This window comes from Micropterus dolomieu, linkage group LG15, assembly GCF_021292245.1.
Source record: "Micropterus dolomieu isolate WLL.071019.BEF.003 ecotype Adirondacks linkage group LG15, ASM2129224v1, whole genome shotgun sequence".
Lineage (NCBI taxonomy): Eukaryota > Metazoa > Chordata > Actinopteri > Centrarchiformes > Centrarchidae > Micropterus > Micropterus dolomieu.
This window is the reverse complement of record NC_060164.1, coordinates 154,286-181,452: the sequence shown is the minus strand read 5'-3', so window position 1 is coordinate 181,452 and position 27,167 is coordinate 154,286. Positions and strand designations below refer to the sequence as shown.

The 27,167-nt window shown below is 41.1% G+C and overlaps 1 protein-coding gene and 1 long non-coding RNA gene across 5 annotated transcripts in view; one reads left to right on the top strand and one right to left on the bottom strand.

Annotated features, from left to right (window-relative positions):
* Positions 1-4,380: 4,380 nt before the first annotated feature.
* On the bottom strand, positions 4,381-21,720 carry LOC123984318. Its single transcript, XR_006828418.1, has 3 exons — positions 21,572-21,720; positions 21,267-21,427; positions 4,381-4,591 (listed from the first exon to the last, which is right to left on the bottom strand). It is a non-coding gene; the product is annotated as an uncharacterized LOC123984318 (long non-coding RNA).
* The window catches only part of tlx1 (T cell leukemia homeobox 1), an 11,870-nt gene continuing 3,814 nt past the window's right edge, over positions 19,112-27,167 (top strand). For 2 of the 4 annotated variants that reach the window (XM_046071134.1, XM_046071135.1), the window contains exons 1-3: positions 19,112-19,853; positions 21,220-21,457; positions 23,338-23,922. In XM_046071134.1, the coding sequence (XP_045927090.1) occupies positions 19,406-19,853; positions 21,220-21,457; positions 23,338-23,548 (897 nt within the window). In that variant the 5' untranslated portion in view covers positions 19,112-19,405 and the 3' untranslated portion in view covers positions 23,549-23,922. Of the gene's footprint in view, positions 19,854-21,219; positions 21,458-23,337; positions 23,923-26,025; positions 26,380-27,167 lie in introns of those variants that run through there. The other 2 variants (XM_046071136.1, XM_046071137.1) reach the window with 2 other exon arrangements.

The following is a 27,167-nucleotide window of genomic DNA, read 5'->3' as shown; positions in this document are numbered from 1 at the left end:
AGGAAGCACACACTCGACCCGCAGTGCTTCGTAACAGGACGGAGGCATCCACAATGCACTGGAAGGATGGTGGGGGTTGTTGGGGCCTCAGGGTGCTGACAGGGGCTATCGTTCCTCTGGACACAGTCCACCTGTTGGGTGTGTGTGTATGTGGAAGGTAATGAGATATAAATCCAAAAGCTAGAGATCTTGAGTGATCTCTATTACCTCATGCTGTCAGTGTATCTTTGTGTAAAAGTTACAGTGTACCTAAAGACGCATGCATCTGTCTTTGTGTTTTACTCTTGTTCTTTGTGTTGCTTTGTCATTGTGTCATTGTATTCTTTTATTCCGTATTTCCCAACTTTTCCTCTCCTCTTGTTTCCGACCACTTCACTTCCTCCCCTGGCGTTTTTCCCGCCTTGATTGGTTTCACCTGTGTCTAGTTAAATCACCTCTCTTGTCTATGTCGGTGTGTCTTTGTCCTTTGCCCATTTGTCCTCGGTCAAGTGTCCTTGCCTGCCTCCTTCTCTGGGTTTTGGGTTTTTGGATTTTGCCTGTCTCCTGAGTTTTCTGCCCTTAAAACATAACATTTCTAAACCTCAAAACAGTACCTGAGTGGGTTATCATCCGACTGAGGTCACCAGCACCGCTTCAGTCCCGTTTCCAGGCCACCCACCTGAGGACTACTGCTTCCACCAGGTCCTTCTGGCAGTGAGCCTGAGAGCACCAGCCCCTGTCCTCAGCTCCCTGGACACTTGCCCCTTCTTTTGGACAAGGGGCAAGTGACTACCAATTACAAGTAAGAAAGACCCCATTTATGTAAGTTAGAGTTATGTTGTAAATTCTCTCCGTGGTGCAACTGTTTTTATTTCAGTAATGTAATTCAGTAATTCATTTCCCATCTATACTTAATAAAAATTATTTGTTACAATTGTTTTGCACTTTTTGTAGCCATTGCTACAAGAGCTCTACAACTTGTATTGTGACAATAGATAAACCTACCTAACCCTAAGAGGTAACAGCTTGTTAGCAAATTGTAAATTGAGTAATGGGATGTTTTGAATTGGCTAACTGAGCAAGAGACATGTTTAAATATCTTTATTGCTCAGTAGTGTTTCCTTTACTGTGCAGAATATGGTAAGGTGCAGCGTAAATATGTAAATGCCAATGTTTGTAGTATGATACACTAACTTCTTTCTTCTAATTGTTTTGGAGTTTTTATAGCTGTTGCCATAATCACAAATTTCAGATGACCAGACAGAACCACTACAGGGGCATACCACCAGGATAGCTGAGGAATCAGAAGTACAGGTTTCCAGTATAATATATGAGGACTACTTCAAACTATTTCTAGCTATTTACCTCAGGTAGATATTGCTATTGAATTGTCTGTCACATAATGTTAGCTTAGTATTTATGCAAAACTCTCTAAACCAACATACACCTCTTACATTTGTCTTTACAGGTGGCCTGATTTTGTGAGCAGTGACCTCCAGAGCCCCGTGGAGTAGAATGCATTTGTTTGGAAGAGACAGAGGTAATGTGTTGTGTGCATGTAATCTTACATGTATCACAGTAGCTTGTGGAATGTCAACACTGAGGCCGATAGTAATTGTCCGGGTAGGATGTCCAATATAAAATAAATAGATGTGAAACATAGGTCATGTAATTATTTCTAGTAAAAAGATACCCCATAAACGTGCAAAGTCATCAGAATGATAGAATAGTGATTATGATGATTGCTTTAGACCAGTAACACTTAGCATGGAATAGACATAGCTGAATTACTTGATCTTGCAAAGTAATGTTACTGTGTACTATTTACTTGAAAAGTAGCTCAGTAATCAGAGTATCTGCAGCTACTGAACCATGTGAATGTTTCAGATTAACCTGGATATTTTCACTTAAAGTTTTTGTCAGACAATCATTGGCATGTTTTAAATACTTTATCAAACTGTTACAAAGAATATCATATTTATATTGTGATATGTCAACAACACCATAATAAAGTTAATGAAATGAGATGTCTGGCTTACTGAGTCACTATTTAAAAATTACTTTCAAAACATTTTCATGGTAATCAGAATCAGAATCAGAATGAGAAGGAGTTTTATTGCCAAGTAGTGTTTTACACATACAAGGAATTTGCTTTGGTGTGAAGTTGCTACACATAGACAAACATACAGCTGACATAAATAGATGTACAAATAATAAAAGAAGAAAAATAATACAACTGACAATATAAAAAAATAAAAATAAAAATAAAAATAACAACGGAACAACAACAATTTACAATTAACAACAAATATGTGCAATGTGCCAGGTTCGTGCATGATATGACATGAAGTGATATTTACATGTGAAGAGACATTTGTATTATTTGAAAAGTGTCAGTTAATGAGGCTAGCTGCAGACGGGTAGAAGCTGTTTTTGTGGCGAGAGGTTTTGGTCCTGATGGACCGCAGCCTCCTGCCAGAGGGGAGAGTCTGAAACAGTTTGTGGCCAGGATGGGAGGCGTAAGCTGCAATCTAGTGATGGCAAGTTCGACTCATTTGACAGACTCGAATCTTCAAATCTCGTTCATTAAAATGAACTAATCTTTTTTTGAGTCATTTCGTTCATTTGAACTAGGCTGGTTATTGTGGGCGATTAAACAACAGCGCCGTTCTCAAACACGGAAGGCTGCCTGGCTTGCTCTAATTGACAAAGTATAATGCACCAATTCACCTCTTGATTTTTCTCTATCATGGTTCTATAAAGCCCCATGGAGCCACAACCAAATTCAAACCATGTAAAAAACACAGAAATATGTTGTCTATATGCAATCCACTACTCTGGCTAAATCCTTCCATTGTCACAATCTTTCCCGAGTACACAACCAGACCAGGCATATAAAGGCTTAATGTATATAGAAGTAATAAGCTTGATAAACTATAAGAATAAACACACTCGTATTCAAATTCAACCAATTTAATAATAATCTGGATAAAGCCACCAAGTTCTTAAAAGAACTCCAGCAGAGAGAGGAACAAAGAAATAAACACATAATATAAACACATAATATAAACACATAATATAAATAATATAAAACAAATAATATAAATATAAAGTTTGGCAAGTCTGGACACAGAATGGGCCACATCAGGTCCTGATTCTGCAGACAGAGAAACACACATGAGCACATCGCTCTCAAAAACGGCAGGTTGTTCACCAGTCATGAGCTGTGAAACAGCAGCACGGCTCTGTTGGTAAATAAAAAGGAAAAGTTACTTTGCGTTCTCTGGCGGACCTGGATCAGCTGTTAGCTGTTTACAGGACTAACGCTAACATTGCTATGTGGCTGTGTTTTAATATTTTAATGACCGGGTCAGTTTGTTTTGTAGAGGAGACAACCTCGGAGGTAATTCGGCTCCCGGTAGAACCCTATCAAAGCAATAGTAAAACTGGTTCAGCTCGTTGGCAAGGCGTGAGTCGTTCATGGAGTGGGGGGATTTTGGTTTGTAGCTGGTGATCTGTCTGAATCCTCTCCAGACAGAAGCAGAGTCATTCCTTGAGAACTAGTGTTGTAGTCTCTCTGCATACAGCTGTTTAGCATCTCACACCGCCTTGCTGAACCTGTACTCCTTAAACCTGGCCCTGTCACCACTCTTAAACACCTCTTCCTTTTCCAACCTCAGCTGTCTGAGCTTAGCTGTGAACCAGGGTTTTTCATTGTTATAACTCACCCTGGTGCGTGTTGGTATACAGCTGCCCTCACAGAAGCTGATGTAGGATGTCACAGTCTCTTTAAACTCATCCAGATTGTTGGTAGCAGTCGTTTACAGAGTTTTAATTTCTGTCTGTAAGCAGGAATCAGGTGGACCATGACATCATCAGAGTGTCCCAGTGGAGCACGTGTAACAGCGTGATAGGCATTGCTAACTGTGGTGTAACAGTGATCCAAAGTGTTGGACACTTAATAAACCGTCTGTATTTGGGGAGTTCTTGGCTGAGGTTTCCTTTGTCAAAGTCACCAAGAACAATAACAAAGGAGTCTGTGTTTGTCTGCTCCACACACAGTATCTGGTCGGCCAGCATGCGCTGTGCGTCGTGCATGTTGGCGTGTTGCAGAATGTAAACACCGACCAGAGTGAATGAGGCAAACTCACGGGGGGAGTAAAACAGTAAAGATGTGAGATGGACCAGGTTTTCCAAGCCTTCTATATGCATGAATTTAAATACGTTTTTCAGAAAACCTTTGTGAAGAATTATATTTCTCTATAACCCCAGGTCCCTTAACATTCAATTTAAAAAGACCAAAGCCCTCTTAAAAACATGTCACTTTATTCATAGCCAATGAAATGGAAACACAAATCGAGCGTTTCTCGTATACTGAAGATGTTTCGGCTGGTAACGGAGCTCTGAGATCACAGTGGTGATCCTGAGGCGTCTTCCTGTGGATACAAAGACTTTCTGCTGCTGCTGGCCACTGTGTTGTCTTCACTTCAGGTGCTTAACTGAAGCATGACATCTGCCCAGTAATATCATCCTGAGTTTTCAGACTGAGTAGAATGTGATGGGTCCAGGAACATCTCATCAAACGTGAGCTTCACCATGTCACTCAGATGATCTGTAAAACATGGCAGTCACTGTTATTTGAACATTATATTGTTATGTTTCATCGGGTCAGTCATGTATACCTGCAGATACATTTAGTCTTGAATTAGGAGAAGCTTGTATTTAACAGTGTGTGTGGTGATCACAGAACTAATGTCAAGGTGATGCCAAAATAACAGAACAACATTTCATGACCTACCCACGGTAGTTACTCTTGAATCTATCTTCTAAGTAGTTAGACCATAGTATTGGGTCCAAACTGGTGCAACAGGTATTTACAGAGGGGTTACCTGTGTTAAACAATGGTCAGCAATGCTTATCATGTCTTTGTAGCATTAGCTCTGACCTATGTAATTTAAGCTGCACCTTGACATATTCTGCACCATTAAGGAAACACTACTGAGCAAAGATATTTACAGTTCCATACATGTCTCTTGCTCAGTTAGCTAATTCATAACATCCCATTACTCAATTTACAATTTGGCCTAGCGGAGCTAACAAGCTGTTACCTCTTAGGTAGGTAGGTAGGTTTATTTATTGTCACAATACAAGTTGTAGAGCTCTTGTAGCAATGGCTACAAAAAGTGCAAAACAACTGTAACAAATAATTTTTATTAAGTATAGAAGATGGAAAATGAATTACACAGAGCATTTGACTTTACTCTCCGGGAACCATCACCTTATCGTAGTGGAGAGGTTTGCGTGCCCCGGTGAACCTGGAGGCTGTGTTGTCGGGAGCCTAGTGCTCCTGGTAGGGTCTCCCAAGGCAAAGTGGTTCCAGGTGAGGGGCCAGACTGAGAATGGTTCACAAAGACCCTTGATGACAAATTGAGGAAGAGGAGGAGAGACCCTGCCCGGAGGAAGGAGCCAGGCCCAGAGTGAGGGCTTGTCGGCGAGCGCCTGGTGGCCGGGTTTGCCACGGAGCGCGACCGGGCTCAGCCCGAAGAAGCAACGTGGCACCCCCCTCTCCATCCTTTGGACCCACCATCCATCGGAAGATCCGCAGGGGTCGGGTGCGCTGGTACATGGGTGGCAATGAAGGTCAGGGACCTCGACGGACCAGACCCGGGCGGCAGAGGCTGGCTCTGGGGACGTGGAACGTCACCTCTCTGTGGGGGAAGGAGCCGGAACTTGTGCGGGAGATGGAGCGCTACCAATTAGATCTGGTGGGGCTGACCTCCACGCACAGTCTCGGTTCTGGAACCGTACTCCTTGATAGGGGATGGACATTATTCTTCTTTGGAGTTGCTCAAGTTGTGAGGCACAAGGCGGGTGTGGGGATACTCACAAGTCCCCGTCTGAGCACCGCTACGTTGGAGTTTACTCCGGTGAACAAGAGGGTCGCCTCCCTACGCCTTCGGGTACTGGGGGGGAAAACTCTGACTGTTGTTTGTGCATATGCACCAAATAGCAGTTTAGAGTATTCTGCCTTCTTGGAGACCCTGAATGGAGTTCTGTATGGGGCTCCAGTAGGGGACTCCATAGTTCTGCTGGGAGACTTCAACGCGCATGTGGGCAATGATGGAGATACCTGGAAAGGCGTGATTGGGAGGAACGGCCCCCCTGATCTGAACCCGAAAGGGTGTTTGTTGTTAGACTTCTTTACTAGTCATGGATTGTCTATAACGAACACCGTGTTCGAGCATAAGGATGCTCATAAGCGGGGGAACCGTCCAAGCTGTGTACAGTAAGGATGGGACCCTGCTGACCTCAACTGGGGAGGTAATTGGGCGGTGGAAGGAACACTTTGAGGAACTCCTAAATCCGACTGACGCCCTCTTTAGTAGAGGCAGAGCTCGAGGCTGATGGGGGATTCTCGTCAATTTCCCTGGTGGATGTCACTGAGGTAGTCAAACAACTCCACAGTGGCAAAGCCCCAGGGATTGATGAGATCCGCCCAGAAATGCTAAAAGCTTTGGGTGTGGAGGGGCTGTCTTGGATGACACGTCTCTTTAACATTGCATGGGAGTCAGGTACAGTGCCCAAGGAGTGGCAGACTGAGGTGGTGTTTCCCCTGTTCAAAAAGGGGGACCAGAGAGTGTGTGCCAATTACAGGGGTATCACACTTCTCAGCCTCCCCGGTAAAGTCTACTCCAAGGTGCTGGAACGGAGGGTTCGGCCGATTGTCGAACCTCAGATCGAAGAGGAACAATGCAGTTTTCGTCGCGGGCGTGGAACAACTGACCAGCTCTTCAGTCTCACAAGGATCCTGGAGTGGGCTTGGGAGTATGCCCATCCAGTCTACATGTGCTTTGTAGATCTGGAGAAGGCCTATGACCGGGTCCCCCGGGAGATACTGTGGGAGGTGCTGCGGGAGTATGGGGTGAAGGGGGCCTGTATAACAGTAAAACTGCATATAAAGTCCACAATTTACATGTTACAAGTTTGAAGTCGGCTTCAACCTATCCATGTCCTTCAGTCCCGAAGTGAATCCTGGTTTGTTATATCACTGGTCCTTGTGAAATGGTTAGTAACTTCAGTAACTTACAGAGAAGGTGCTGAGCAGCCTGTTACAGCAGCTGTGTGTTCAAACGTTATTAGTCTAGTGTAAATTATTACTAATGTGATTTATGCATTACTGAAATAAAAACAGTTGCACCACGGAGAGAATTTAAAACATAACTCTAACTTACATACAAACTAAGAGAAATTCAAGTTGAGCAATTCAAATTCAGTTTTTTAATGCAATTATTCAAGTTGAGCAATTCAAATTCAGTTCTAAATTATGCAAATTCAGTCTGTACTGATACAAAAATCAGCCCATACTTTTATCTCATCACGTTTGGGCAACTGTAATTCTCTATTTAATTGCCTTCATAAATCGTCCTTACACCGTTTACAAACTGTCCAAAATGCTGCTCCTAGGTTGTTAAACCTGTTCCAACAGATGGTCATATATTATATCTATTTTAACAACAAATTCTCACTCCCAACTCATCACATATGCTTGGTCAACAGAGAAATGAACACTGGCCTCCCGGGCAAAAGTCCATATTGTGGCCCATCCACCTCCTCACTCTTATTTACTATACACCAGCTTTCTCCCCCAGTGAGTTGAACTATGACACTAAGGGGCTTCCCAGAGTTTTACAAACTGACGCCAAGTGGTCTTGACCATGCGTCCATACGTGATGATTTGAGAGTGAGAGCAGGATGATTTTAACCTTTCTGCTCTGGCTTCCTGTTAATTTTAGAATTCATTTGAAATTTTGAGGCTCATTTGTAGAGCCCTACATGTCCAGGCCCCACAGTATATCATGGACCTTCTGCTTCCCCACACCACGAGCCGCGCTCTTAGGTCCTTTACACAAGGTTTTCTAAGTGTACCTCGGACACATTTTAAGACTCGGGGAGATCGGGCTTTTCAGTCGGCAGCCCCCAAGATTTGGAATAGTCACCCAATAAGCTTGAGGTTTTTGGACTTTTGGACAGAGCAGCTAAAAACCCATCTGTTCATACACATATTTAGGTAGCATGTGGTATTTTAAGTTTTAACTTGTGTTTTGTATATTGTATCTGGTGTTTTATCTTTATTTAATTTGCTTTATTCTATTTGATTTAAATTTTTTGACTGTAAAGCTTTTGACTAGTGTCTGTGAAAGGTGCACCAAACGTGGATTCATACGCCACCAAAATTAGTCTAACAAACTAACTTTTTCCATCTGTTTGAGTGACATTTGCTATTGCATTTTAGGAAATTACTTCTTTTTTAAAATAATGAAACTGTACATTTACATCTTCAGTAGGAGACAATGGGTCTTTTCATGAAATTTGTTGAAAAAGATCAAATAATGCTAACCTCATACTTGGTAACAGTAGTTCAAGACTCTGAAGAACTACATTGGCATAAGAAGTAAGGCATAGCATGTTCCTCTCTCATAGCATGTCTTCAGGAAAAAGTCTGTGACGCACAAAGTTAATCTTTTAAAATTTTCAACTTTTGGAATAAGCAAAAATAGAATGTGGTAGTTAGCAGCTACAAGAAGTTAACAGTTTGCAAGCTTGTGGGCTGTCACAGTGGCCGAACAGTAAAGGAAAAAGTTAAAACTACAGAAACTCACACCGAGAAACAGAAACAGAATCCACACATTCTAGAATTTGACACCCTCTTAACAGGTCAGTACTGGGATGACTTTTGCGGTGTTAAGGGCAGTGTGAATATACAACACCATACCTTGATTTATGACTTCAACCAGACTTTTTTTTCCAGATGGAAAAGAATAAAATTATGTTTACTGTGTATGCTCCAGATAGTCAGCCCTGTACTCTATAGCACTGTGGTAGCCAAGTTGCCCACAGTCACATTAGACTGATGATTTCATAGTAAGGCCGTGTGATAGATTGTGTTTGGTCTAAAAAGGGACATTTCACATTGGCTCCAGTGATGGACTGTAGTATCACAGCTCTGTTGTTGTGTCTATGACTTCAGCTCTAATGACACATTTTGCTCTAGTTTGTTACCACAGAGCCAACTGTTAACAGGATCGACAGATTGAGTGCTGATAATATAGCATCGTTTTGTCACGTTTATTTTTTTCTTTTAGTGATTTTAACTACAGATGGTCATGCACACAGTCATAGCACATTGGCTCCCCTTTAAGGTCTCAAGCAACTCTCTCAAATCATATGGTGGTGTGTCCACATATAGCATTCAGCCAGCTTGATTGATCGATGCCAACATGGATCTTCCTTTATGGAAATTCACACAGCAACCATCTGTAATCCCATGTCACAGAGATCACAATGAGAAGAGGTTTCTTCATCAACATCTAAAAGTTTCTTCTTCCGCTCTGAGAGCTCAGGCCAAGCACCGAGCATTCCCAGCTTCCTCCTCATTCCTCCACACAGAGACAACAATTCCTCCCATCATCATCACAATCTAGTCTCCTCAAGAGGTCAACAACACTGAACCTGACTGACAGGAGGCCTTATATGGGAAAAGTATGTAAAGTTGTGGTTCAGTGGGTCTATTACTTTAACCCTGTGGTTTGGTCATCTGTTTTAATTCAAATTTATTTTATTTACATAGCGCCAATTCATAACAGAAGTTATCTCGCTGCAATTTTATATAGAGCAGGTCTAGACTGTACTCTTTGTAATATTATTTACAGAAACCCAACAATTCCCATCATGAGCAAGCACTTGACGATACCTGCAAGAAAAAACATCCTTTTAACAGGGAGAAATCTCGATACGGAGCGGGCGGCCATCTGCCTCGACTGGTTTGGGGGGGCATGCAATGTCCACACAGAAAAGCAAAACAACAATAAGGTAGTGGTACAGACATCAGTGAAAATGAATAATAGTACTAATAATGATCGCAATAGTAATGATAATAATAATAGGACTAATAATAATTGTAGCAGCCGGTGTCAAGCAGGAACATGCATATTAGAAATAAGCAATATTAGAATGTAAATTTCCGGTAATGGCGCAGGGGTGGTGATGGGGCAGTGGATGGACATTGGTGTGAGAGACCCAGGTTCAATTTCCCACTGTGACACATCCACTAATGTGTCCATGAGCAAGACACTTCACCCCTAGTTGCTCCAGAGGCGTGCGACCTCTGACTTACTTAGCAATTGTAAGTCGCTTTGGATAAAAGCGTCAGATAAATGAATAAATGTAAAAAAAAAAAAAATAAAGAGGTTAAACTTTAAAATATCACTGGATAGCATATCTCACATCAGTTCCTGTCAGCTCCCCACTGTCTTAGCTATCATACATTGTTTTTATTTTTAGCTAATTTGTCTGTAAGCACTGTTTTACATTGTGACTCCATTGTAATTGAGGAGACCTCCATTATCTTTATCATATTTTTATAATTTGTATAATTTGATTCTCCACCATTGCTCATAATTATAATTCATGCAATTCATGCATCACCTAATTTCATCATTTCATCAGTATGGTGGAAAATGGTTTTTCAAGGTCCAATAAAGATTGTTTAATGAAGGACGCTCAAAAAGTTATTTTTAAAGATGGAACTTATCTAAGAATATCTAATATCTTATAATATGTCAAGATTATTATCTTGCTCATTTTAGCATAGGTGCAACTGACCAGTGGTGTTTATGTAGAGTAACTCATGTTAACTCATGTCCTTCTTTATTCCTGTCACTGATTTTGCAAGTGTAATACTTGAACAAAGTATTGAAATGAAACAAAGATTTATTATTATCATCATTATTATAATGGGGCAGTTGTGGCACAGGAGATAGAGTTTTCCACTTATTACAGGATTAGCAGTTTGATCCCCACCTACTCCTTTCCATCCTCCTTTGGCCAAGACACTGAACCCCAAATTGTTCCCAACTGTTCGTCAGGAGAACCCTGTGTGATAGCTCCATGCCATCTGTATTTGTGTGTGTCTGCATGAATGACTGAATGAGCAGCAAAAAAACTTTGGATTAAACCACTGTATAAATGTGTGTTTTTTGCATTGGAGGGTAAAATCATATACAGTGTCTTAAAACGTATGATTTAATATGAGTACATATCACATGTGTTAAATTTAACTTACTTTTAAGAAACGTGAGCAAATTTAAAATATATATAAAATACTGTTACATAATGTTTTTGATGTCAAGGATATTTTGGAAGTTATTTTACTATGTGACTGTCAGTTAGTCAAGATGTACAATCAGCCTGTAAAATATAATATTTTACATTCCTAAGTATCCTATTAAGTACTGATCTCACAGTCAAGGAACATTCAAACAGGTTAAATTTGGGGCTAAATTTGCTCCAAAACATTTTGTTTTTTACACATCTACTTAACATACTTTAAGTTTAATTTATTTCATAGTGTAGTTAGACATGCTTCACATTTAATTATTATTGTAATAACAATATAGTAAAAATAATTTAAAGTTACACCTAAACAAATTGAACATTTAAACCAAATTTTGTTTAGTTTTTAACTATTTCCACCAAATTATGTCGCTACTGTGTTTTGCGTCACTGTTTCTGTTGGTTTGCCTGCTCTTGCTTTCTCTTTGACAAATTCTTTCTCTTTCATTCTCTCTGTCTCTTCGTTTGCTGACTGGCCTCCATCAATCACCTGAAAATGGGATTTTCTGGAAGTCCTTGACATTCAGATGATAAGTCAGATAGGGAGCTGTCAATCACACAGCAGGAAGGAAAACAGCAGCCCTCTGTCTCTGTGAGGACCAGAAAATATCAAGACTATCACAAGAGCAGTGGACAAGTTGGACAAAGATAAAGAGAGAGACAGGAAAAAAGAAAAGGAACGAGAGAAAGAGACAGAGAGAGAGAGACAGATTTTTTTATGTGTTGACATACAACATGACGTTGCTGTAATTTTCCGCAATCTGAAACAGCTCAACTTTTTCAGCAACACCAATGATCTGGACTATATCACATACCATGGCCGTAGAAACCTGTTAGGGGACACTTGGGCAAAAACTTTGGGCCCCTATTGAACATCTTTTGCCTTCCACTTCAGCACACAGCACACAGCCCCTCCTCACCAGAAAAATGGCTTTATAGGTCATAGCAGCAAAGTTGACGTGTTCAAAGATTTAAGTTAAAAAACATTTCATAGGTGAATTACGTCACATGAGGTACGTAATGTACTTATTTTAAACCAAACCACAATATTTTACTAAACCTAACCAAGTAGTTTTGTGGCCTAAAACTAACTTAATTACAACCGTTTCACAACTTTTCCCATGTGACTAAAGTCATCACTTACATAACATATTTAAGGTCTGGTATACCTGTTTCTGGACTGGTACTTGCTAACTCTCATACATGTCGGAAAGGATCGTTGTACTTTCCAACAGACACATGTCGTTTTGGAAAATGGTAATCTATGACATTTTTCAATTGACAATTGATCTATTTTGTTGTTAAGGTATGAAGACGTGCTGCAGCAGACTATACATTGCCCACACTTCTTAGCTGGGATATCAATAACTGATCCCGCAATCATGACCATTAAAATTGCAATGCCCAACATTTGAATTTTTCAAAAGGATAAAAACACAATAAAGCCTAATGGCTTGTTTCCATTGTTGTCCTAATAATATAGCTGACTCTATGGCTGTGAATTAGGATAAATGGCTGTCTTACTGACCATATAAAACTGGAAAGATCCACTCGTCAAGGATGCCTTACCAGCCCTTTTTGCACTCTACATAGAACCATTGGCTCAAGCAATAAGACACGTCTATAAAATACAGGGAATTGTAATCAATAACTGGGAACACAAGTGGCTTTATACGTTTTTTATACGTGTTTTTGTTCATGTCATTAAAATCATGTACAAAATCCCAATTAGTCAGTTTCATGAATGGGACAAGCAAATCTCACAATTTATTTGGAACGGAAAGAAGCCATGGATTAGATAAAGTACGTTAACTACCAGTAAGGAGGGGGGTGGTATCTGTCTCTTTGAGACTATTACCTTTCAGCCCAATTAAAAACTAGAGGATATGAGGCCAAATAGAAGGAGATGGAGAGAGAATATAAAAACATCCCAATACAGGCAATGATCTGAGATCATAAACTAGCGAGACTTACCAAGACCAATTGAGCCTCTTTGTTTCACTCAACTTGCGTACCTGGTTTGAAGTGGTAAGTAATTAAATTGGTGGACACAGATGAAAAAAGTTACATGGGTAGCACATGATACAGGATCTAAACCAAATAGTATAGATTCTAGATTTCAGTACTGGTCGAAAAAAAGGTATCACTGCTTATTGTACCAAGAAGAAGAACACACTACAAAGCTTTCAGACACTAAAGGAAAAATACAATTTGGAAAAATATGACTTTTCCAGATACTTACAGCTACAGCAATATTTTTTAAAAGAAGTTTTGAAAAAAGACAATCACAGAATCCAATGAAATAATACAACTAACAATGTAGGCATACACGGGTTGTCCTAAATTACTGGTTTCTAAACTTTACCAGGGAATTGCAAAGGGTCGAACAACTACTACACCCTAAATCAAGGAGAGATGGGAGAAAGAACTAAATGAGAAAATATCCGATCAGCAATGGGAGAACATGTGTGAAACTTTTTTTTTTACCTCTCGCTCTATGTATGTATGGCGTGAATTCTGTTGGAAGAACCAATTGTCTGTTTTTTCATTACCCCTAAAATGAAGACATGTCTAACATCTGCAGACCACAATTGTTGGAGAAAATGTGGGGATGATGAAGCTAACCACCCAAATGATGAAGCTAACTGCCTGCCCAAAAATACAATCATTTTGGGACTGTATTTGGAAAATCATGCAGGATATTCTTGGAGGGAGGATTTCTTTTACATGTATGACACTTTATTTAGGTGATATACCAGAAGAAATGACAGGTATCTTCTGAAAATAATGACTGTAGCGGCTAAAAAAGCAATAACTCGGAAATGGTTACAAACCGATCCAACTACAATAGAAGACTGGCTCCAAATCATCAAAGAGATCCATTAGATGGAAAGATTGACTCTGTTATTGAGTTTGAGGAATGACATATACATTGCAAGGCAGTCAAAATGGAGAGGATATCTGTGTAGATGAGAGGTGTGGTTGGCGTTGCCTTGTACTGTCAAAAGATAATTCTACTTTCCTTTTGCTGTATTACTCTACCAAGCATGGAAATATGAATACTAATTATGTAGCGCTTTACAAAGCCCCCCAATGTCAGTAATTTTGAAAATGAGTTCTGATATATGACTAATGCAGATGTTGCAATGCTGCCCAGCTACAATGTTTTTTGATGCACTGTGTTGTTCTTTGTTTCTGTTAAAGACTCAATTATTTTAAAAAAAAGAAAGTGCTTGAGACAAAATAAGAAGTCTTTGCCTCCTCACATTTCCTACTAATGTGACACCAAAGCAGGGTGAAGTCTGATGAATGCAACAGCCTGCAGCAGCCAACCAAAACAGCCTGTTTCCCTGACAATGTGTACGCCTAAAATCATGTGTATATGTATGCTGTTCAGGTTTGTGCGTGCGTGTGTTTCCTCCTGAGGGGAAGCAGTGATGCTGTGGGGCTCACTGAGTCCATACAGCGCACATTCCCTGTGGTGGCTGCCGTTCCCTGTGTTCCTAAACAAACAGGACGATCACTCACTTATCTCTGTGTCTCAGTACCTCAGACTGTTATTTCAGACCTGACAGAGAGAGTCTTTATTAACTTCTGTCAGTCTCAAAGTACTGCAGCTCGAGGTTCCCCTTCTATTCAGCCAGAACCCAACACTCTGGAAAGGTACACATCAATCAATGTCTCTGCCGCAGGAGCAAGTCTTGGACCAGTAGTGGGGGAGGTGGCATGGTGCTACATGGGCAGGGCCCATTTCTGCCGGGGGCGGGTTTTGGACCTACACTGTGGGGTCCAATTTGCCACAGAGGGCTGGGCTGTGACCAGCACATGGGCGGGGACAATGTGCCAGGGTTTGTAGGCTGATGCTGCCACATGGCAGGGCCTGCTGTTGTTGCAAGGAGATCTGGGACATACTTGAAGGGCTAGCCATTATGTCATGTGGGTGGGGCTTGCAGACACCACACTTCCGCCCTACCTCGCTCCCCAGGCCCATGACCTGGCACCTCCACCATCACTGTGGATGTTCCGATCCCGTAAATGCATCTCAGTGGTGAGAAGAGTTAGGAAACTCAGGTGTGTCCTATAGTATTTGATCAAAACATGTTTATTAATTGGCCAGCTGATTGAATGGGAATGTTAACAGAGCAGTTTGTTGGGCGAACAGCTTTACTATAATGTTAATAATATTGCACAGGTTATGTGTGAAAAAGTCAGCATAGTAGCTCTATAGTTATTTATATAAAATGAAAAAATATTACGTGTAAAATCTGAATCATTAAAGATCCATGAAAACACTCTTTGCAACTTTGTTGATTTAAGCCCACAGTGTTTCTTTTCTTCCTTTTCCTTGTTACATTATCTAAAGTAAAGTAATATACATAAGTGAACTTACATAACGTAATACACTTGTTTTGTGGACAATAAAATCTCTCTCTCTCATTTGCCAGTTTATTGCATACATCTAGAAACGAATGCAGTCCAATACAACGACCCTGCAACCTTCATAAAGAGACAGTCCTCCCAAAACCAAATATGGGTGGAAAGCGTGTAACTCTGACACAGGAAGGTGCAGTTAATATTCATTTCCTACCACCACACATCATTGGTTTGTTTTTACCATGACCTCATTCCCCAATGCTTCCCCTGCACTTCAACAAACCTTAATAATAGCAGCGACAGATCAGAAGATGCTCATATGAATCACTTTTGTAACTGATCGATTAGTAACAGTTTGGGAAGACACTGACTAACAATGTCATCTTAGAGCAGTGAGGTCAGATCAGAAACTGTTTCTGAGTCGTTTTGGAAGGCCTCTCTGTATAAAGGAGTTGCTGTTCATTAAAGTTATGTTCAGTTATGAAACTGTTTAAAATGTTCTACTTATATCAATAAGGCCAGATAAAATATTAGAAACATTTATAACGTTTACCAGCAGCACAAACTACAGCCACCAATGAAATCATCAGAAACTGAACTTTATGTCCTTAATGAAGTGTTATTGCAGGCCTGCTGTATTACACTCCATTAGTTTTAGGTCAACCCAATAAACTGGAAACATGTAGGCCTACTACACCAGCCTGCTATTACCACATTACCAGTGATTCAGGACATAAATAGTTTGTTAACAGCACTGAAAGGCCATATAATACTGTAGAGACGTTTCATAGTAGATCAGAGTGTTGATTCAGACATGAGACCAAGGGTGTCACGTGAAAAAGTGGTCGGGACATCAAGGGCTCAGATTAAAAAACATTAAACAGTCTTCAGCATATGCAATTTTAGGAAATATAACGGGTTGATCAGTATGGACATCCAAACATGCAACACCATGTCAATCGAACAATGCCAAAACAACATCTGCCTTTAGACCTGTCTTGTTGTTTTAATGCTGCATACTTTTAGAAACAAGATGGCATGGCTGTTTGTCATGTTCACAGGGAGAGAACGGAAAACTTGGACAAGAAGACACTGTGTCAAGAATTTTGTCAAAGTTAATGATCAGCACATGCACGTTTTTGGGTCATTTTATAATCAGCAGCTTGTTTTTTGTTTTTTTTTAGACAATGCATATTTGTTTCATCTATATTTAAATTGCACTGCATGTTTTATTGTTGTGCAAATAAACCTCTCTCAAAACATTGTCTCCTTAATATTTCTTGGTGCAAGCTGTTTTTAGATCATTTTTAAACACATTCTGCTTTCAAAAAGTGATGGGAACACGTCCCCAGCATCCCCAGTGTAAATTATACCTAGGCCTATATGTATGAGACCGACATGTCAAAATGCCACCAGATTAATGCAAAGGACTGCCTGTCTGAGAGGGGTCATTTTGTGGCACCAAAGTTTAGGATGAGTCTCTAATGGGCAGCCTCAGCCACTGGGGTCTTCTGGCCTGTGGAGCTTAAGCTGCTTAAATGGGCAAGAAATCAATACGTGTCTCCATTTGAAGTGAGGAGATCATTTTTAACCCCCCAAACCCCATAAGGACATTCGAGTCGCTGAAATGAAAATGGTCGTTCGATAATTGAGTTTGAAAAGATGCCACTGCCAGTGTTCCTGTCAGGCGCGTCCGGCCTGCTCCTGCCACAGCTCCAGTGCAGGGTGCTTCACGTGGAAATCTGAAACTAAACGTGCTCAAACAAAACACGCAAAAAATGTTAATTCTAACAAATAATTTAGCATTAAATAATAGCTAAATGTTTTTTTAGTGTTTCCTTCTTTTTCTCCATCTGCTTTAAGAAATCAACGTCACTGAATGTGCCATGTAGCCTAATCACACAGGTTGGTTGCTGAGACCGTATAAAACGGACGGATCACCAGCAGCTGCCTGTCTGCAGCTCAGTTCTGTCCACTATGTCTCAGTGAGTGAACGGCTTTTTCCAGCCACTCATGCTCATTAGTGGTCTACAGATAAACACTTAGGTGCACCTCAATGCGCGGATAGACTACTGCGCGTGCATTAAAATTTGATGTCGGTCAATTGGCCAATGAGAGCTGGTCAAAGCATATCAAATATTAATACTTTAATGCCCCGTGTAAAGTAATTAAGTCCCAGTGGCTTTTAGAAGAAGATAAAATCAATGAGCCACATGGTTTAATGTTTCATTTAATTGTTGTTGAGTTGGTATGTTTGGGTCCTGGAGCAGCACCAGCAGAAATAACGTTAGAGAATGATCTACAATTAAACAAAGTCACACCCGTTTGTTATGGAATAGCCCTCTAATTTAACCCCGTGATCATTTCATTATTCATTAATATTGTTTAATGAATGTAGCCTAATGCCAAATAATGACTTATCATTTATTTATATTATTAAAATTTCACTTTAACTCTGGGGGACCGGCTGGTTTTAGTCCTGGATTATGCCATGGAAACAATATCTAGCAAAATATTCCAGCAGCATTATGCAGCTGTGCTCTGTTCCCACAGTAACAAATAAAAACGGATCAGTGTTTGCAGCAGTTTCATCACTCTGAACATGAATTAATAATGGCGCCAGCCCCGTAACAATAAATGAGGAGCCTACATTCAACATCAATCATTTCCAGAGATTTACACTGTATAATTTGAACTCATAGGCCAATTTATTAAAGTTCCCAAATGTCTGCAGCCTGCATCAAAACAAACGAAGTTGTGTAAAATGTTTGATTTTAATAAAAGATCAACTGTAGAGTGCTTTGATTGAATTAACGGTGCCTTTTATCTCGGCTGAATAGTGTCAATAATGTTATATCTGTGTGGAGTTGACAATATAATACAAATATCACAAGAAGTCATGAATGGAAACGTCTTTAAGCAGAGCTACTCTGCTGTTGCTTTCCTTGTTTTAATTCAGGATTCCTGTATCCTGCACAAAACACCCCAAAAAATAATTAAAATAAATGTTAGATCACCAGATACTCAATAGTAAAGGATTATGAGCCACAAACCCTACTTTTGACTGAGCCCTGTGACTTCTAATCCACCCATGGCTAAATTAAGATATTAGGCCTTCATCGTTTGATTGTAATAACTCGCTAGTTCATTTGTAAAAATGTGTTTCTGCAATCATTAAGAGCTCGATACTAAGATAATTAGGCCCACAGCCTTCTGCAGTGGTACCAGTGCTCATTTTAGACCTTATCTGTTAATTTTGAAAATGTCAGAAATTGCCTGTTATCTCCGCGGTCGAGAAAAGAAAGTTGGGAATAAACTGCAGCAAAACTGTACAAAAGATGTTCTCAATGGCGCAACAAGCACTGATCCGAGAAGAAAGTCCTTCGGGTTATTGTGAAGTGCTGTAACAGCGAGCTGCACGTCAGAGGCAGGGACACGCTGAAGAACTAAAGCTTTATATAAAATAAAATGTTGAGGTCATCACTGCGCGTGGAGGCTGTGAAGCAGCTACCTTGTGTGCCTGCAGTTGTGTTATTGATCTTGTCCAGCTGTTAATCAGTGTGTTATGAAGTGTGCCATAAAGAGCTCACACAGTCTTTAGCCAATCGAGTTTCCAGGCCTAAAATTGGGTCTTAATCTCGCGCTGTCTATTTGGCAGTTTGATTGATGTCCTCGAGCGCGCGGGGGGCGGGGGGCAAACAATCCAGCCTCGCTCTCCTGTGTGCGCACACAGACAGATACACACACGTGCGCCCGCGCTCACTAGATAACGACCGGAGCTCGAGACGAAGAATCGCCCAGACAGAAGGGTCCAGGGAGCGGCGCGTGGAGCAATCCCTGTTCCTCGCGCCGGAGCGGGGGGCTCTCCATAGCGGAGGCCATGGATCACTTAGGGATACTGGGGGCGCATCTGCAGCAGCACACGCACGTGGAGCCCATCACCTTCGGCATCGATCAGATCCTCAGCAACGTGGAGCAGAGCTGCATGCTGGGCATGAGGATGCACGAGCCGGACTACGGACACGCGGCTTACAACAGCAGCTCGAACGGCGGCATGAGCGGCGGCTTCTCGTGCGCTAACGCCGGATATAACGGCACCACCAGCTCCTGCGGGGTGGCTTCCCTAGGCGGAGCCTACATGAACATGGGCGTGAATGCGAACGGGCCTAACGTGAACGCCACCGGGGTCATCCGTGTCCCCGCGCACCGGCCTCTGAGCTGTGGCAACTCCTCTGCGCCGCCGGGGAGCGGGACCATCAACACCCTGCCCGCGCTGACCTTCCCCTGGATGGAGAGCAACCGACGCTACACTAAAGACAGGTTCACAGGTGGGGACAGAATGATATCATTTATGGAGCAAGGGGGGAAATCCAAGAGTCTGTTTTTAAAAGATAGCCTAAAGATATTCACAAATACACGTGAGGCAGCAGCTTCTTGTTGTAAACCATTTCACCATCCAGCAAACACAAACCTCCACTGAGCAAACTCTAAAGAGGCCCGGTGTGAATCCTCATCATTGCCTACTCATGTCAGAATTTCACTATACAAATGATTCGCTGATTAATGACTCACAAGATTTCGCTATTATTATTCACTCAGTAATTAGGCTATTAGAGACACAAAGATTTCACATGTTTGGCATTTTTAACTTGATTGTTACCACCAGGTAAATGCTGAAAATTCAGAATCAAATGGGGACAAATTTAATCTAAGGCAGCTAAATTTGCATTTTGACAAAGTAAAAATAATAACTTCCATCTGTTTTTAATTATGGGTCAACTTTTTACAATAAAATCTGTGTATGCCCGAAGTCATTAAAACTGATCAATAATAATAATAATTTAAGTTCGATGTGATTTATCTTTGAGAGGCAAAATCAACCTCTGTCTGTCTGTCTGTCTCAGCTCTAATGCACTGCAGTATTACTGTAATATATTGCAGACTGATGTACTCCCTCTGTTGTATTCTCAATATTACTGCTTTAATAGACTGCTAGTATTTAAAGGTGTTTACATTTTACAGTGATGTGGTATTTCTTGTGTGTTTCTGTGCTGGAGGAAGTGAGCTGTGTAATCTCTTCTGAAGTCTTCTTGTCTGTGTTTCTGTACCTGCTCTGTCTGCCGGCCGTCTCTGTTAGCTCCTGCAGCAAAATCCCTGCATGACGTTTGCTAAGTTAACACCCACATTACATTCATATTCAACATATTACACTGTACTGATATAAAGTCAAATGTACGCCCTTTTACAGCTGAACACTTGGCTGACATGGTGTTGTCACAAATGATTGTGATAAATTGTGCAGGAAACGTGTTCTCCAAAGGTATTTGAATGTGCTATGAGTTAAATATGAATATATATAGTACATAAATAAAAGCAACGGTGCTTTGATTAATAATAAATAAATAAATAAATAGAAAACACAGAGATACACACACAGGTATAGACCAGATGCTGTATATACACATTTTATATAATTAATATTTTCAGAACAATTCTGGAGGTTTTAAGGTGCTTTATTGAGGGCCCTGTCCTGCACCAGGCCGTGTTGCTGCTCTGTCAACATGCTCTCCTGCATACACTGCTTTGACTTGCCCTGTCCTGTCCTGACCTGTCCTTCTTCCCTGTCCTGACTTGTACTGTCTGGTCCTTTTCTTTCCTGCCCTGTCCTATCCTGGTTTGTCCTGTCCTGTCCAGTGTCCCTCTCACCCCTGACTGTAACACGTCGTGTAGGTCATCCCTACCAGAACCGGACGCCTCCTAAGAAGAAGAAGCCTCGGACGTCCTTCACCCGGCTGCAGATCTGTGAGCTGGAGAAACGGTTCCACCGGCAGAAGTACCTTGCGTCTGCTGAGCGGGCCGCCCTTGCCAAAGCCCTGAAGATGACTGATGCTCAGGTCAAAACCTGGTTCCAAAACAGACGCACCAAATGGAGGTGAAATCATTTTTCAGTTGATAAGACATGGTTCGGTTGTTTTCTTTTACCAATGCATTGTTGCACTCTACAGAGCAGGTGCTGATTTTTGGGAGTACTTTTAGATCCACAAACCCCAAAGAGGCCCCGCATTCTTTATGGAGGGCCGATGGTTCCTATGGCCTGTCAGGGGTCCTCCAGTGGTTTTTGAAGGGCAGCAGGCAGTCCCTTTGGACCAAAATGGGAAAAAATGTAATCATGTGTGCCCATATCTAACTTTTACACTAACAGAAAATTAGCAAGCATTCACTCATTATTTCATACAGCTAAGTCCTGCTAACCCAACAGTCCTGCATTAAATCCTGCCTTCATGAAGTTACAGTTCAGTTTGTGTTGATTCAGCAGCAGGATCATTTTGGAGGGTGTGGTTTGTTGTTCTATGAGGCAGAAATAAAACATTAACTGTTTTTTAAAAAAAGAAGACAAATGTTTATTTGTTAATAAACCCTCATTATTTTGGGCAAACCATTAATTGAAAAGAAATATTTTTAAAGGGTGATGAGTCAAAGGTAACCACACACACACACACACACAATTTCATTAAATAAATAAAATACACTTTGTAAACTTATTTGGATGTGTCATACACATTCATTTTAAATTATTAATGGATTCAACAAATTCCTTTAATTAAATATTCCGTTTAATGTAGGCCTAAATCTCTCTTTCAGTATAGAATGATGTTTTCATAAATGAAACATAATAAACTTGTCACATTAATCAAACTGCAATTTATCACCAGTATTTTTTTATTATTTTTTTTAAACAAACTTTCTGTGAACAACCCGTTCTCACTCCCTGACTCGTCACATATGGACTCATTGTGAAGACCCATCGTCGTCAGATTTACTGTAACGCACTGAGCATCCCTTTAGCGTCATGCGTCAACGCAGTGAGGGGGGGGGGGGTTGGAGGGCCAGGACCCCGACTTTGAATCAGGAGACTGGTGTTTGTGTCCCCTTTGAAATAAAAAGTTAACATTGAATATTTTTATTTAAGTTAGACAAGTTACGTAAATTGACGTATTGACGTGACGATTAGTTATTTTAACTCAATCTAAAATCTTTTCCTAACATTAACCAAGTAGGCCGTATGATGAGATCCAAATATAAATTAAAATCTTTTAATTTAAGCATTTGGCAGAAACAGCGCACACCTGCAATAATGAATACTGTTTACCTGACAGGAAACACGGGCAGCCAACGTTAGTAACAAACTTTATATTTTAAAAATTAGCTGAGAATTTGGCTGCAGAATTTCTCATGATATTGTAGCCAAATAGGCCTATACGATTTTAAAAATAATCTTGAAACATGGCTGGTTTTATTATGCTATGCCTGTTTTTGTCCTATTATTTTATTTTTCGTTGAAAATAATGAAGCTTTCGATGTAGTAATTATTCACAGATTGTAAAGTGAAACACTCCTTTTATCATGTGCACTGCGCTGCCACAGAAACCTTAATAAAATGGTTATTTATTTTAGCAGGAAAACAAGCTGAGATTGCATCTCGGTGGCGCAGGCGTGTTTTATTTGCACCTTGCACTTTTAAGTCCCGACTGTGGCTTGATGCCGTACAGGAGGAAATTCGTTTTAAATAAAAACAAAAAACAAATATAAAGATGGAGCAGTCTAACAATGCACGAGGACACTACGAAATACTCTAAACCGTGTCTCCACGTGCATGTGCAACGTGCAGCAGCTATAGTCCATAGCAGGCCTATTTAGGCTACCAAACCTAAAATACTAAATATTATGGGGAATATTATACAGTTTGAGCGGAAGCCTGCACACTCTTATGCTTGGATGTGTGAGCCACTCCGCGGTGTTTCCTTGTTGCAGGCGGCAGACGGCGGAGGAGCGGGAGGCGGAGCGGCAGCAGGCCAACCGGATCCTCATGCAGCTGCAGCAGGAGGCCTTCCAGAAGACCGTCAACCAGCCGGCTACCCCGGACCCGCTGTGCCTGCAGAACAGCTCTCTGTTCGCCCTGCAGAACCTGCAGCCCTGGACAGAGAACACCGCCAAGATCAGCAGCGTGTCGGCCTGCGAGTAGAGTCAACACAGGACCTCCAGCTGGAGGGCGCGCGGGCTGGAGCCTGCTGAGGAGCTCAGTGCAAAGGGAGGCCCGATGCAGGACTGTCTTACAGATCTTGGTTATCAGCTCCTGTCCGGCTCTTATTATCACCCACCTTCCGTCCATGTTCCATGGCACTGGTGCAGCAGCTACCAGCACACTTCAGAGGGGTCCCTCAGCACTACTCCTATGAGGGTCCACATTCTGAGCTGTAAGCTCCTGGACTGAATCCCTGCTTCAGCCCTGCACTCACCAGACTGACATTTTGGAAGTATTTCGGAGGCATCATGATGAAGAGTGTTCTTCATAAAACTGCACAAAGCCCATCAGAGGAGCGGGACAGACGGGCGACAGTGAGTTGTTGTGTTATTACTCATAAGGGACTTGATGTTTCATAAACAGCATATTTTCACATTTGATGTCTGACAAAAGTCTCTGTCTGCCATTATAATGGACTTTTTACTCAAGTGCAACATAACCGGCCCTTGTTTTAGCACCTTGAATTCAAACATGAATTCAAACATGTACAGTAATCTGACACACAGAATGAAAAGAACTAGCCTACAGCAGCAAACCGCAGATATCTGTGCAGCATCCTAATTAAAGGATTAAAGGGGCCCAAAGGCCAGCACGCATCTGGTTAAAAGAAAAATAATATTTAATGGCACTTTGCTGCTACATTTAACCCTTATCATTTTTGACCACAGTGTACCACATTTCACATTTTCTTGGACTCTTATTTTTGTATTTTTGCTTTACAAACTGTATTTTCCTATTTCTGGCTCACCACTGATGCTGTGAGCATCTCAAACACCTGAGGCTAAGATCCAGCAAGCTGACCAATCACAAACCAAAGTCCAGCATTTCTTATCCTCTTTTTCCTAGTGCCATTGTGTGTCTGTGTGTCTGTGTGTCTGTGTGTGTGTGCGCATAGCAAATGAAATGAAAGCTTCAAAACAACCAGAAAATGTATTTCTATTCATACTGATGACAATAATATATTTTATTCCTCTGCAGAGTTGATAATGCAAGTAAATTCTATTTGGAACGAATATCTTCTTAATGTTCCAGCCATGTGGAACTTACATTGCTCAGTGGAAATCCATTTCAACTCATGTTCATTTTCATACCATATATGGCCTATAGTATGTATTTTGTCACTTAGAGTAAACTTAAAGGCAAAACATTCCAGTCCAGTATTTCTTAATTCCACCATTGTTTTGATTAAAACCCCAGTGGCTTTTACAACTTGTTCTCTAAAAACGACGCTATGAGAGCACTGAGAGGAACCAGAGCAGTAAAGTTGTGGGCTGGACAGCTAAACTATGAGCTGAAAGCTCCATGAAGAGGAGAGGAGCAGATTCAGGCGATTTCTCTTTAAGTTTATCTCTACAAGCGACCCCTTCACAGTCTCACAGTGTGAGTTCCATATGTTAAATTCATTTTACCACTTTTATTATTTTGGCAGATTTTGCAGATACATAGCACATGTTCCCATATTAAACTCTGGAGGAAAAGGAAAACTTGGGGAACAATGCAAAGAAAAGTGATGGGGTTAATGGTCTTGCTTTGGGGGCCCTTTGAAGGTTAATTCAGCCATGGACAAAATAATAAATAAAGAAGAATCAAATCAAATAAACGAGGAAAGAAAGACCTGACAGTTAATCAAATAAAATCTAAATTACTTAACGTAAGGGTTTCAAATCAAATTATACAATGAGGCCTTTTGGGGATAATGTGTCAAGAGTGTAAATGTAGAAACTTCCTCACCTCAATAAGATGTTATTTGTGTGGCTCCCGCTTTTTCCCAATTTGACTTGCGTATCTGAGTGTAGAAAGGTTGGGTTTGGTCGTGTTGATGTGAGCTGACGCAAGATTTGTACAAATACTCCTTCTGAAAGTCTTGAATGTTGTGTGTCTCCATTATAGGCCGGTCATTTGATTATGTAAACCGCATTTTTCCATTTTAAGTGGTCCTCCCGTTTATCCTAAACTGTTCTCCAGACTGCAGGTGGCTGAAAAAGTGCCACTTATGGTTGAAATTACTTTGACAGTTGCCATGTGGGAAAGATGTCAGGAAACAGGTCATTCTGCAGGAGCGGCAGCTCTCACACCACAGCCCCAGGTATAAGGAGGGCGTTTGTGAGAAAGTGTGGAGGCTCCCAATGATTTTTCAACTTTGGGTCTGATTTTAGAATGTTTTTCAAATTCTTATTCAGAACTGTATACAACACGCTCTTATGTTTTATTTCTTTTTTTGCACATCTCACTTCACACAAACATATGTGTATATTTTGATGCATATCTATAAACATTCTCTGATGAACAACAAATTATACATGTATGTTTTGTCCAAGAGTTTTTGGGTGTGTATTTTTCATGCTGAGCCAACTGTTTGGTGTGTGTGTGTGTGTGTGTGTGTGTGTGTGTGTGTGTGTGTGTGTGTGATTGAGCAGGACTGCTTTCTAAAAGGTTGAAGAGGAATGTAAAGGAGAATTTCATCATCCACTCAGAAATATCTGCACTGAGCCCCTGGAGTAGAGCTGCACTGAAGCCTTCTGGAATTCCTCTCACACACAGACACGCACACGCACACACACGATTTTACCCTGGGGAGAGAAAGTGGTCACCAGAACTGATAAAGATAGCAAGTTGAGGAAAAAATCTACCACTTTTTATTTTTGTAGACTTTTCTCAGTAACACCCGGTAACCATAAAAACAAACAGCATGTGCTGCCCTGTACACTTGGTCTGGGTGTGATTTGGGCCCCTTAGTTCCGATGAAGAGAAATCTTAATGCTCCAGCATGCAAAGATATTTTAAACGACTTTGTGTCAACAGTTTGGGTTTGTTCCTGTATTCTTTACCTTGGAAATGGTAGACTGGAGAAAAAAACCCAGCTCTTTCCAGAGCTTTCTTTGATATATGAAATAAAAGTACTTTTGGGCCGGAGTGGCTTCCTTGTTCTGCAATACCAAAAGCAACCACTGTACCAAAGTCGCATCACAGCCTTACAGCCCAGCTCTGTTCTTCAGGGCTTGGTGTGTATGTTCACTAAAAGACTCAGACTTGAAGGAACATAATAGTGCATGTGTTACATTTGGCTAAAGCAGCAACGTTTAGCGTGAAACAGACATGGGACTATGTTTTTTAGTTCTATGACATCACTAATTATAATAGTCAACACACGGGTTACTTCTAGGCTGGATTACTGCAATTCCTTATTATCAGGCTGCTCGAAAAAGTCCATTAAGACTCTTCAGCTGATCCAGAATGCTGCAGCACGTGTTCTGACAGGAACCAGGAAAAGAGATCATATTTCTCCTGTTTTAGCTTCTCTGCATTGGCTTCCAGTAAAATCCAGAATAGAATTTAAAATCATTCTTCTTACCTACAAAGCTCTTAATGGTCAGGCACCATCTTATCTTAAAGAGCTCATAGTACCTTACTACCCCACCAGAGCACTGCGCTCCCAGAATGCAGGGTTACTTGTGGTTCCTAGAGTCTCCAAAAGTAGACTAGGAGCCAGAGCGTTCAGCTATCAAGCTCCTCTCCTGTGGAACCAGGTTCCAGTTTGGGTTCAGGAGGCAGACACCAT